At 43.1% G+C, this 13038-nt stretch overlaps 1 protein-coding gene across 1 annotated transcript in view; it reads left to right on the forward strand.

Annotated features, from left to right (window-relative positions):
* asap2a (ArfGAP with SH3 domain, ankyrin repeat and PH domain 2a) overlaps positions 1-13038 on the forward strand; it is an 87210-nt gene that overhangs the window by 70618 nt on the left and 3554 nt on the right. Inside the window, exons 14-26 of the mRNA XM_049596372.1 lie at positions 279-445; positions 2636-2769; positions 3398-3492; positions 3756-3945; positions 4158-4243; positions 5475-5590; positions 6121-6188; positions 6292-6399; positions 6998-7232; positions 8316-8468; positions 9811-9913; positions 10400-10455; positions 10603-10682. Of these exons, the coding sequence (XP_049452329.1) occupies positions 279-445; positions 2636-2769; positions 3398-3492; positions 3756-3945; positions 4158-4243; positions 5475-5590; positions 6121-6188; positions 6292-6399; positions 6998-7232; positions 8316-8468; positions 9811-9913; positions 10400-10455; positions 10603-10682 (1591 nt within the window). The remainder of the gene's footprint in view (positions 1-278; positions 446-2635; positions 2770-3397; positions 3493-3755; positions 3946-4157; positions 4244-5474; positions 5591-6120; positions 6189-6291; positions 6400-6997; positions 7233-8315; positions 8469-9810; positions 9914-10399; positions 10456-10602; positions 10683-13038) is intronic.

Genomic DNA, 13038 nt, shown 5'->3' on the forward strand with positions numbered 1-13038 from the left:
CTTCCTACCTCACACCCAGTCAGACGCTTGGCCTTGTCTTTACCTCCCACCTCCTGACTGTAATGGCCTTTCACTCCCCTCTTCTCTCCCCCCCTTTTTTTTTACTTCCTCCATTGCGTTCTGCTTTGGCTGCTCCCATTCCTACCTCACAACCTACTTTCTCCTCCTCCTCCCTCTTCTTCTCCTTCTTTCTCTGTCATTATTCACATTTTCATCTGCCTGACTCACCTCTCCTCCTGTCTCCTCTCCCCTCCTCTCCTCTCACCTCCCTCGTCCAGCTGGATCTCGGTGCTACAGAACAGCAAAGAGGAGGCGCTGAATCAGGCCTTCAAAGGGGACCAGCATGTTGGAGAGAACAACATTGTTCAGGAGCTAACCAAGGCAATCCTGGGAGAGGTGAAGAGGATGACGGGAAATGACGTATGCTGTGACTGCGGAGCGCCCAGTGAGTAGCAAAGAACGACAGATGATTGACAGCACAGAATGAAAACAGATTTTGTGATCTTTCAATGATTGCTGAGAAAAAGACCACACCAGGGTCTTTTTGTTTTTTTAGCTGATTGCTGAGTGACATTTTTTCCAGAGCTTACAGCAAGTTTAAGACAGCCACCCACACCTGAGTTAGTCCACATGCAGAGGCACTTTTACAACCAGTGTTTCTGTAAAGTATTAAAAACTCTGAACGTTGCGGGTCAGGCTATGGCCTTAGATGCAAATCAAGTGCTTCACGACAGTTGGCAGCCACTGATAACTGTCAGCAGTTTGTCTCACTTGTTTCTTTTCCTCATCAGACTGCCAATTTAATGTCTGAAGCAGGGGTCGATGACTACACTGAGGACAGTGGCCTCGTTAGTGTCTGACATAGCCACCTCCTTTCAGTTTCCTCCACCCTTTTAGTGGTGAATAAATAAAATGGAAATTGAAGCATTCGAGGACTGATGTTGATTACTATGGCAACAAAGCTTTGAAGCTCCAAAGCGTTCAAGTCAGCCCTAATATGCTGTCTTAGTCTTAGCGACCACTCAAAGCGCTTCACACCACGGGTACCAGTCACCCCTTTCACACACACACACACACATATATACACAGGTGGTCAAGGCTACCATACATGGTGCCACCTGCTCATCAGATAATCATTCATGCATCACCAGAACCATTCACAAACATGGACTGTGATAAATCCGCAGCCAACAAAGTAATAAGATGCAAAAAGACTTAAGTGCACAAGTTATAGTAGCTGACAGCCGGGGCGTAAATATAGAAAGTGCAGGCAGTGCAATTGCACTCAGGCCCCTGGGATGGAGGGGCCCGGAGAGAGAGCGGATCCTTGCAAGTGATTCAGTTTGCCACCTTCGACATATACCTGTATTCAAAGATAAATGATGAAAAAAAGAATATTATTAATTGAAAAACACCATTTGCTATGTATTTTCTCAGAGAGGCAAACCCATCTACGTCAAGGTTTCTTTTTTTTAATAGTCAGTAGCTATCGAAAAGAAAATTACATACTTTTTCCATGTAAGCTATACATTCTCTAAATATACTATAAAAAACTGTTCAATTTAATGATTGATTCTTTATTTCTTAGATGTTTTTGTCAGATATGCAGTGATGATTGCTGGGTAATATGTATGTTGATGTTGTCCAATGTCAAGTCTCTATTTGTGTCAAGACAATGCATGCACAATAGCGTGCACTAGGGCCTGTCATAACTTCCTTACGTTACTGGCTGATAGGATGACATTTCCGAAATTGAAATGTCAACTATGACCAATTCCACGTGACAAATAAATAAATTATTGTTTAATGAGGATCTAACAGTAATTATCCTCAGCTCTGTGGTTACGATCACATAAAATTTATGGTGAGAGGATCCCAGAATTCCTGGGAAAAGAGTGACATATTCTCTGCACGTAGTGACCTTAAAATCACAGGAAATCCTTCAGCTTTACTTCGGCTTCCTGAATGTGTAAGAAAACATCACCAACAATATGTACACTGCAGTGGATTATTTGAAGCATGTTTACAGACTCTGAAGTGAATGAACAGAAATGATTTGTTGCCTGGAAGGTAGGAAATCGGACTAAAAATGAGTGGTATGCTTTGGGAAAGTGTTAGCAGTGATGTATATGCATAGTTGGGAGTTAATGGGCTGGTTTGGTCTCGGTATGATCACTCTGTGGCTCAGAAAGTCCTGCAGACTGCATCCTCTGTATTTGGAAAGATATTCTGACATGTCCCCCAGTAATTTCTCTTCCCATGAAATTTCATCCTCCAGACATGTATATACTTTAACATACTGTACATGTAATACACATACAGTATATCCACCAGCATATACAGCGAGTATCTAGGCCAGACATTGCTACAGTACTGCTTGGTCACTTTCCTCTGACATTGTGTGCTGTGAGATAGTAAAAAGCCCTTCAGGCAGCTATTAAATTTCCAGAGCCCACAGCTTTTCACAAGGACACATCAAAGTTGGCTCACGTGCTGCAGAAATTACTTCAGCTTTAGTGGTTTTTCGCCCAAGGACAGCATGTCACCCATATTCATTTCTCTCTTTTTTACCTCGTGCGTCATTTACCTCCTCTTCCCTGCATTCTCTTGACATTTTTTTTCTGTTCTCTCTCAGATCCAACGTGGCTGTCCACCAACCTGGGCATCCTCACCTGTATTGAATGTTCGGGGATCCACAGGGAGCTCGGAGTCCACTACTCCAGGATCCAGTCCCTCACTCTGGACGTACTCAGCACCTCAGAGCTCTTGGTAAATCACTTTTGGCATCCATCTTCTCGTTAAATCACCTCTCGTCTTCTGTTTTTGTCGCAGTTTGAGTCTCTTCATTGTATTGATTTTTGTCTGTACGAATCTCTGTGGAGATTTTTAGCCAGGATAAAACAGAGGAGAGGACAGATGGGAGTAGATACAGTGAAAAAGAATGAGGAGGAAATGAAATGAGGACAAAAGAGATAGTAAGTGGAGACAGGTAGGAAGGAGAGCATCACCTCAGGCCTCAGTCTCCTCTCCTCTCTCCTCTCTCCTCCGAGACTTACTCTGGAAGTCTCCACGCACAGAATAGCTGAGATTTTTTATGGCTTTCCTAATCACTGTTTGGTGTAGAGATTTACTGCCTGTGGGACGGTTGGGATTAAATACTTCCAGTCGTGATTGCTTTCCTCGGTGTCAAAGACGCCAGTCGCGTTAGCCACAATCAGAGGGGCGTTGTGCAGTTTTTAAGGCTCCACGCGCACAGCACTGCATGCTGAAGTGTCAGCAGAGCAGGCAAGGATGATGACTTTTAAATTAATGTATGTGGTGCAAGGAATGTCTAGTGTAACCATAATATATGTGTGATATATGTGTGTGTGTTTGTGTCCATGTGTGTGCTCCACAGCTGGCCAAGAATGTGGGGAATGCAGGCTTTAATGAAATCATGGAGGCTTGTTTAAGCGCTGAAAATGTGGTGAAACCCAACCCAGCCAGTGACATGTAAGTCACCCCTCCAACGTCTCTCCTCCGCACTCTCCCCGTCCCCTCCTCTCTCTTCCATCCCTGGACTCTTGCTCTCTGTCTTCTCACGTGTATCGCATCTCACTCATCTCAACAACTGTTGACACCATCACTGTGACATATAAGCACATTTATCCAGCATTGTACTGATCAGGATTTAATGTACAATCAAACCCACTCACATTAAGACTGTAAATGACACAGCTGTAACTGAGCAGCCGCCTCTTCACATGTCTAACCAGGCAGGCGAGGAAAGACTTCATCACCGCCAAATACACAGAGAAACGCTTCGCCAGGAAGAAGTGTCCCGATGCGACGTCGCGGCTCCACACGTTGTGTGACGCAGTGAAGGCCCGGGACATCTTCTCCCTCATCCAGGTCTACGCCGAGGGAGTGGACCTCATGGAGCCCATACCTCTGGCCAACGGACACGTCAGTACACAAAATATTCAACCTGTGAAATGTTTGAAGCTGAGTCTGTCCTTCAGCGGTGACTTTGCAACTTTATCCCTGTTGCTTTTCCAACAGGAGTTCTCAACAATCTGTTGCATCCTTCTTGCTCTTCACCTTTTTTCATGGTTCTCTATAAACACCTCACAGTCCCAGGGGAATATGTGCAAATGTTTTATCTTATTTTATTTCAGGAACAAGGAGAGACGGCGCTTCATCTCGCAGTCAGACTGGTGGATAGAACGTCTCTTCACATCGTCGACTTCCTCACTCAAAACAGGTAAACAAAGCTAGAAAACAACAGGTAAACAAAGCCGGGAAACAACAGAGGACAGTACATTTGCACTTCACTTCAGTTATTTGTTTCGTGCAGAATTCAATATGCTGGAATGGTTTTTCTCTCTGTCCATCTGACTGTGCAGCAAACATTGAACACACCATTGTAAAAAGACACCACTTGTCTGATTGATGGCTCTTAACTCGGTCTAGTCGACCAATAGTCATCATTTAAGGCCATTAGTTGACTAGTCACCTGCATGTTTACAATATTAACATAATTATTAAATGATATATTTTGGGTGGAGCAACACAATGGTTTGAGTTGAAGGTGTGAGAAAGAATAGTATCCGTAACATTGTTAACACTGTGCTACATTACAGAGAAATACAAAACCGTACTAATGAACCTTCATTAATATAGGCCTATATTTTATCTACAAGTGCACGTCACACACTGAGCGAGCCGCCTGTTAATGACGCTGTAGGCAAAGCAGTAATGATTGTGCTAAGTGGCTAATGGGCATGTAGCTACTGACATGTTTCAGATGATACGTCATGTTTGTAGTCGACCAATGAAGATGAGTTTACATATCACCTTGGGTTCGTCCTTCCCCTTCTCAAAATGATCCCACACTTTGGATTTCCTGGCCGACATGTTATTAACTAGCCTGTGGAATAACTGCAGGTACCAGCCCTGGAAATTAATGTGACTCCTGTCTGACTGCTGAGCATGGCCACTTCCTGTGTCTGTCCTTTCAAATGAAATTCCCACATGGTTCAGTCATATAGGTTTTGATGTATTTTGACAAGGCGCAGCTCTTAATAGAGTTTCACTTTGTCTTATCTTTATTTCTTAAAGCAACCAATGAAATCTTGCCGACTAATGATCTTTCTGTTCGACTAACGTTTGGTGTACTATTAATGGGCAGCCCTACTCTTAACAGTCAGTCAAATATTTAAATATTAAATATTTAGTTTTTTAACAGACCAATTTGCTGACAGGGGATATTATCCGTTGATTTCTCAGTTTTTCTCTCTTTAGAGTGAAGATATTTTGTATTTTTTTGTCTTTCTATATCGTAATACAATATTGAGTTTTGATTCCTACTTCCTAAAAACACAATAAACATAGTGTTTAAATATTTCACATATTACACAAATTCAAAACAACACTCTGGACAGACATTGTTGGGATTTAAAGTCCCCCCCCCCCCCGTCTGTTTCCCTCTGCAGTTTGAATTTGGACAAGCAGACGGCCAAAGGCAGCACAGCGCTGCACTACTGCTGCCTGACCGACAACAGTGAGTGTCTGAAGCTGCTGCTGCGGGGGAAGGCCTCCATAGAGATCGGTAAGGAAACACACACAGTAGTGGTGCATTCACTGTCCAGCTCTTTCTTTCCCATTTCCTCTGTTTTTCTCACACCTTGTTTCATTTGTATTACTTTTGCCGAGGAAGCACGACGTTTACAAGTAAATGAATGTTTTGTCTCACTGCTTCATCCTCTCTCTCTCACGCAGACACACACACACACACACACACACACACACACACACACACACTCACACACACACCTTAGTCCAAGTCTTTCAGGTTCAGTTCCCAAAGGTGCTGGCTCTGCCAACGGACCATGGTAACTCTTTCTCACAACACTAATCTTTCTCCTCCGCCGTGACATCAACAAAACATCCAGATAATAGATACACAGAGAGAAGGAGGACAGAGAGAAACCAGAGAGCTGTTCAGTGTGGGGAAACAGGCTAATTACACATTTCTCATGTCACAGTGAAATAGGAGGAAAGAAAACAGGCTGTGTGTTTGTGATCATGCGGCATGTGGATACAGTAGTGATTATACGTTTCTGTTGTTTTCCCTCACAGCTAATGAGGCCGGGGAGACACCGCTGGATATCGCCCGGAGGCTTAAACACCTACAGTGCGAAGAGCTGGTGAGCTTACTATGTTTAGACTTGGCTTGTGACTGCAAATACACTTCGCTTCCTGAAGCTGTGTGAAGAGCTGTCAGTCATTTGTGTTTACATGTGTGTGTAGTTGAACCAAGCGCTGGCGGGGAAATTCAACGCCCACGTCCATGTTGAATATGAATGGTGCCTGCAGCCTGAAGACTTGGATGAAAGTGACGAAGATCTGGATGAGAAGGTGAGAGACGCTTTGTAAGAAGAGTTTACAAAGAGCTCCAGGAGAAAACAAGAATAATAAAGTAAATAAAAATAACACATTCTGAAAGGGAACATTCAGTGGAGGATGATGAAACCTGAAACAACAGCCTGGAGAATCCTAAATAATTTCTACGAATGGACATTTTCTTTTGTTTTGTTACTAATAAAAAAAAATATGGTGTCCTCCAAAAAGAAAAAGCTGAATTAATTATTCCGTTTGCACTTAAAAATGCATGCACTTCTCGCTCTCTGTGTTCTTGTAATGATGTTGTGAACTTGTACTGTAGCTTTTTTTTTTTTTTTTTTTTTAAATGCATTTCCTTTAGTGACACTTCAGTGAATCTGGAAATATTTGCCAGTTTGGATTCCCAGAGGCTCAGATGAGTGCAAGAAAGAAGAGCTACTTGTGTACTTTTTTTTTTTGAAAATACCTCATTCAGTATTTGCCAGGAAGTTGTTTTTTCCCCAGAACAGTAATGCATTTTTAAAAACACAACTGTACAGCATACTTAGTTAACGGACACTTGACTTACAGTACGTCTGACCCGTCACACTCTCACATTATCCTGCCCCTCCAGCCCAGCCCTCATCGCAGAGACGAGCGTCCGGTCAGCTGCTACACCCCAAGCAGCAACTCCCACCTCCAGGCCGGTTTGGGCTCTGCGGGCCGGGACGGCATCGGCCTCGCCAAGGACAAGCAGCGTGCCTACATGCCCAACCTGGTCAACAACGAGACATACGGCACCATCCTCAACGCCAGCCCGCCTCAGTCTGCAACAACCTCTGCTCCGCCCCTGCCCCCGAGAAACCTGGGTAAGCTCAGACGCAGCAGCATCAGAAGTATATGTCTCATCATAGTTTCATGAGTATGTTAAAAGTTTTAACGGATGAGTAGATGAAAAAGATCCAGCTAAACCTGACGACCTCTCTGACCTGAACCTGACCTCTTTGTCTTCCTCAGAGAGCCGATATTTATAAGATATGCCTCAAAGGGACAGTCTCATTTAGATCTACATCTGTGAGGGCCTAGTCTCATTTAGCCTGTATCACTGGTTCCCAAAGCCTGTATGTTAATTACTGTGCAGGGCTGAGTGACTCTTTGACCTGTTTTAACACCACAGATGTCTCTGGGCACCACAGCAGGGGAAAGTCACATTGGACACAGATGGACGGGCAGCTTTTCCAAAAAGTCGTCGCCCTCTTAAATATGTCAAGTTGGCCTCGTGCTTTAAGTGGTCTTAAATCTAAACGGCAGGATTTCTTTTTGTGTTGGAAATAAGTGTTTTAGGACGCCAAACTGGGGGCGGCAGTAGAGTCACCGGTTCAAGTGCCAGTTCACCTCCTGGGCATTGCCAAGGTGCCCTTGAGCAAAGCCCCAACCTCCCAACTGCTCGGGGTGCCCGTCCAAGGCAGCACCCTTGCTCTGACACAATTGAACTTCCCCTCTGGGATTAATGAAGTGTATCTTCTTATTATCTTCTTCTCTTCTTAAATTTGGTTTCATGAAAAAGGTTACCTGATAAAAAAAAACTTAATTAATGAAAGTCTGTTTATGTGCTGCTCGTAAAAATCTTCATCATAGCTTTGCAGGCCAGCCGACTTGTGACAGTCCACCACAGTCGCTCTTTAATAACATTAGTGGCCGTCTGGAGCGCTGCCAACCGAGCAGAGGAGAAACAACAAGCTCTGTTGCCCACCTCGCCTCACCGCAGCCCGGCCCCAGCATTCTGCACATTCCCTCTCCCTATTAACTGTCACTTGCAATTACGCTCAAATGGAAATGGCTTGACTTTTAAAGTGGACGCTGGTTCTGGCAAAGTGCGGTACACTCTTCCTCTCTCTGTGTTTCTTTTTTCATCAGAGTAACCCTTCTCTGTCTCTGTCTCTCTGTCACAGTCCAGTTATCCAGTCTGGGGGGGATCGGTCAGTCTTCAGTGTCCAGCAGCTGGAAGCCCGGTTCTTTAGACTTGGTTGGCAGACAGAGGTCGTCTTCAGACCCCCCCAACATGCACCCTCCTGTCCCCCCCATGAGACTCACTTCAACTGGAGGTATGGACCCCAGCAGACCTAATCCTCCATCCTCCTTTAGCTGGACCGCTGCTGCAGTGAAGGCATTTTAGTACGATGTGGTGTTTTAGATTCACAGCCTGTTTATGTTTTTAGTATTTACTGAATACTTTACTGTAAGAAGCCATTTAAATCAGGTGTCCCAGATCTTACAGCCACTAGGGAGCACACACTTTAAATTCTTTGCAGGTGCTGAGTTGAGTGTTTATTTGCCAAATTAAAATCCAACAAATGACATAAACAGAAAAATTGAAATTGTGCCATGAGAACAACAAATCCCACAAGGGTTTATTAATTACATCTACCTAAATAAACAAAACAAAACAAATCCACAATTTTGAAAATATGAGCAGCACTTATTTATACTATGAGAAATTAAATGTGTACAACAAATGATTGAGGACACCAACTGAAAACTACTTTCTGTAAAAAGAAGACAGCTGCACTACGTAACTGAGCAACAACTGTGGAATTGAACAAATAATACAACTCAGTGTTAATGAAAACACTCCCTCCATATGGGAGTAAAGTTACCAGTAGAAAGGTTTTGCAACAAAGCCCTCAAGATGCTGACTGGCTATGTCTGCTCGGCACTCCAGACCTTAAATCACCATGTTATCAATGAGTAAGTGGGCACCACTGTGCTCAATCACCCAACACTCTGTAAGGAGGGGGAGGGCGGCACCTGGAGAGAGAGACACAAGAGAAGAGCACACACCGGACACATCCCCAGCTCTTCTTGGATTCAACATGGACATGATTAAAACAAACATGTCCCTTAACCAAAGGATTTGAATAGATCACTTTAATGTTCCAGTTGAATTTGATTAAATCTTTTTAATATTATTTTTTTAAATCAGTAAATTGGTATAAAAATAAGTTTGGACACAATATCAGATTTTTTTAGGACACGATTATTGTGGCCAAAATATTTCACAATAACAATATTATTGTGATATCTTAAGAAAATGTAAAAAAAAAAAAAAAAAAAAAATACAAAGAAAGTCAAATACATCTTTGATTTTGTTTGCTGTGCGTTTTGTCTATTTTTTTATTTTTTAATATTGTACTCAAAATATGAGTGTAGGGAGGCAGAGAGCGAGACGCAGTGAGAACAGAATTTTTAAGATACGCTGGATTATTTACACGATATCATCATAATGTGTACTATTAACACGATATCAGTAGTTCATTTTTAAAATATTACGGTATTCTTTCGTTGCTCATTGACTTCCAGTCTAGAAATTCTGACTGTCCAATGGTGTGTTAAGTTTGCCAAGGTATGAAAGAAAAAACAGTCATGGTGTGTTCCTGTGTGTCCCAGGTCTGGGTCCTCCTGTGGCGAAGATGGAATCCATGAGCATACAGTCCAAGTCAAGCCAGGGGCCGCTGGGATCCAGAGCGGTACCACCTAAGTCTCCTGCAGGGTAAGAGCAAAAGGGAAAAACACATTTTTTAAGATGTCTGCAACTATGAATTTAATGTTAACATGTTCAGAGTGTTTCAGCCTGCAGTTGGTGCTCAGAGGTGTTTTTGCAGCTTCATTAGCTGCTCAGGAAAACAATACATTCATATAATTCACTACACAGAGGCAGGGAGGCCGCGCTTTACCCCAGGGTTGTGTATCTTGCTTGTCTTGTAATGTGGTGTTTGTTTCCCAGGAGGAATGAGCCGACATGGCTGCTGTTTAGCCGCTTCATTAGCTCCCAGGCTGAGCTCTGCATCGAGCCAGACGAGCAGTAACTCTCCTCCGCAGTCGCCCTTTTGTCTTTTCGTCTCCCACAGGGCTGATAGTGCCGTAATAAATCTGTAACAGAGCTGTTAAGAGACTTAGAGAGCCGGACAGCTTTCTGTTAGATGTTTGTCTTTATATAACTCTGTTGATGAGACTACATTCTGTTTTTGTTTTACAGCAACGATAAAAGCTTCAACAGACCTCTTAATCGAACAGTGTCCATAGAAAGACCAGGTGAGTACATAGATAAGAGAGATAAAATACTCTGTGTCTGTCCACTGTGCGGAGAGTTACATTCACATTGTTCTACTATCTGTTTCTTCTGTGGAAACGTGGAAAGTGTTGTTGTCCTTGTGATTTAATTTCCTCTTCCTGTTCCAGCTAAGGAAGTGCCAGGATGCCCCCAGAACTCCATAGGTCAGTCTCTGCCTCCAGCCCCCACACCGAGGAAGGCCTACCCAGTGAGTCCCTCATTCTTCCTCTTATTATTATCCAGATACTGTCGATTGTGAAGTGCTTATTCATTCATGCTGTTGTACAGATTCACTGGCTGATCACTTTCCAAGTAATGGTTTGTTCCATTATTAGTGTTGTGCAGGTCAAACTATTGTCTCAGTGTTTCCAGTGACACTTAAGCAGTAAATTTCCTTCCTGTCCTCCATCAGGCAAAAAGCCTCTGTTTTTTAAGAGAAGCTCTTTTTTATTTTTTAAGGTGGAGGAGGGGCGGTTCATTCACAACTTTCTAGCCTGCAGTTATGAATAACTGTGACATTCATTTCAGGGTGCTTTCACACTTGTAGTTCGGTTCATTTGGTCACACCAGAGGGGAAAAATATACCTTGTTGAACTTAAGTTTTGGTTTGGTTTCTGATCACACTGGCTTTTTGCAAATTAACCAAGAGAACTAAACATGAAGTTCTACCTATCATCAGGACCCACGTGGGGAAATCAAATTCCAGGGACTGACAGAGGTTTATGCAGCAGCACTTCAATGAGTGCTGCTGCTCTTTTCGAGCAGTCTCGGTTTGGTTGTTTGGTCCACACCAGGGTGCGACTGACAGCTTTTACACCAGCCCAAATCAACTGTTCCAACTACACAAACGCACCTGAGTTCATGTGAAAGCACCCTTAGTTTTCAGTCAGTGGAGAATGCTAGGATTGACACGATGATTTTATTGTTTAGATTCCGTGCCTTGGAGCTTCACTGATGACACATTATTACTGAGTGAATCAGTGGTTGTAAAGGTTTTATATCTGATACCTACAGCTGTTTTCCAACCATAAGTCTTTGGCACAAATTAAATCAAAGTTACATTAAAATTTAAAAAAATGGCACCTTATCCTCAGTATGTTGATCAATGATGAAGACAGGAGGTAACAAGAAGTCACTATATTTATAGAAAACAAAGGGCTCTATTTAAACCATTTATAGCGCATGGTCTAAAAGTGCATGGTGCAAGTGCATTTAAAGCATGTCCACCTTGTTCGTCAAACGGTGTATAATCTGGGTGCAAAGTAAGGGGCAAAGGGGTTGTATTTAGTCCCTTAAGTAATTATAAGTGTGTGGGTGTAACATTTTAACCCATCGGAGTGTCGTTTCCCATTCCCTTTAAAAGCCAGGTGCACCTGGGGCGTCTGGTGGCCGAGTAGGTAGAGCAGGCATCCCATATACAAAGGCAATGTCCTTGCTGCAGCGACCATAGACTTGATTCCAGTCTGCGGCCCCCTGTCCCATCCAGTAAAGGCAAAAAGCCCCCAAAAAATCTTAAAAAGAATATAACAAAAATGCCAGGTACGCCTGAACCTGGAGTATTGCTGCTTACATGACAGATTCAGCAAATCGGAGAAGCTAGCGGTTTTGTGCTGACAGTGATGCAGTAAGAGCAGTAATGTCACTGCAGCAAATATAATGGGACATTTATCTAGCACAACTAAAAACTGTAGTTATAAACTCGACAAAGGAGTAAAACTAAACTTAGCTTCTGAACTAATCAATGAAGTTAAACTGCTACTGGTGTGTAAAAGTGTACAGCGTCTCTCTTACAGGGGGGTCAGACAGCAGCTCCGCTCTGCTCTCTGCTATAGTCACAGCTTAGAGAATGTAATTAATATTTTGTCATTAATGATGTTTTATTTCACCCATTCGTGTGTCCCTGTGTGTGTAACAAGCAGAGAGTACATGCATCTTACTATCTGAATAATGCAACCTTTTAATAGCAGAAGAATACTACACTATTCTGACTTTTGACCAGGTTGTTTGTTGGTCAATGGCACAGTCATTTTTGCTGTCTCAAAAAAAGCAGTGTGTCAGCAGTGCACCTGACCATACCTCATTTTAAGACCTACACGCCCGTGTGTGCACAGATGGGCGCAAGTACATTTGCTACCTGCACAACATGGTGGTCAGATCCTAACAATGACAGTTGTGCTGCCCTGTGTGCTGCTTTGCCGGGTGTGAGATAGGGCCCAAAATGTTTTTGGCCATTCAGTCTTTATAGCTTCAAATCATGAATGTGCCTCTAAGGGCTTTATAACCTGCACAGCTACAACACCCACGATCATTAGACCCTTAATTTGGAGGGAAGGAAGGACAAACTCCCCCAAACATTTAAGAGGAGGTTAAAAAACAGAACAATAGTAGAAGACGAGAGCTCCCGAGGAGTTTTGTCCTGTGTCTATTTGGAGACTCTCACTGACTTCATCTTCTCTGTGTAACTTGGCCTTTGTTCCCGATAATAAAAAAAAAAAGATCCCAAGAGTATAAGACAAACAAAAAAGGCAAGACTGTGAGTCCTGACTGTGTTGCAGCATTTTCAC

This window comes from Epinephelus fuscoguttatus, linkage group LG14 (genome assembly GCF_011397635.1).
Source record: "Epinephelus fuscoguttatus linkage group LG14, E.fuscoguttatus.final_Chr_v1".
Taxonomy (NCBI): Eukaryota; Metazoa; Chordata; class Actinopteri; order Perciformes; family Serranidae; genus Epinephelus; species Epinephelus fuscoguttatus.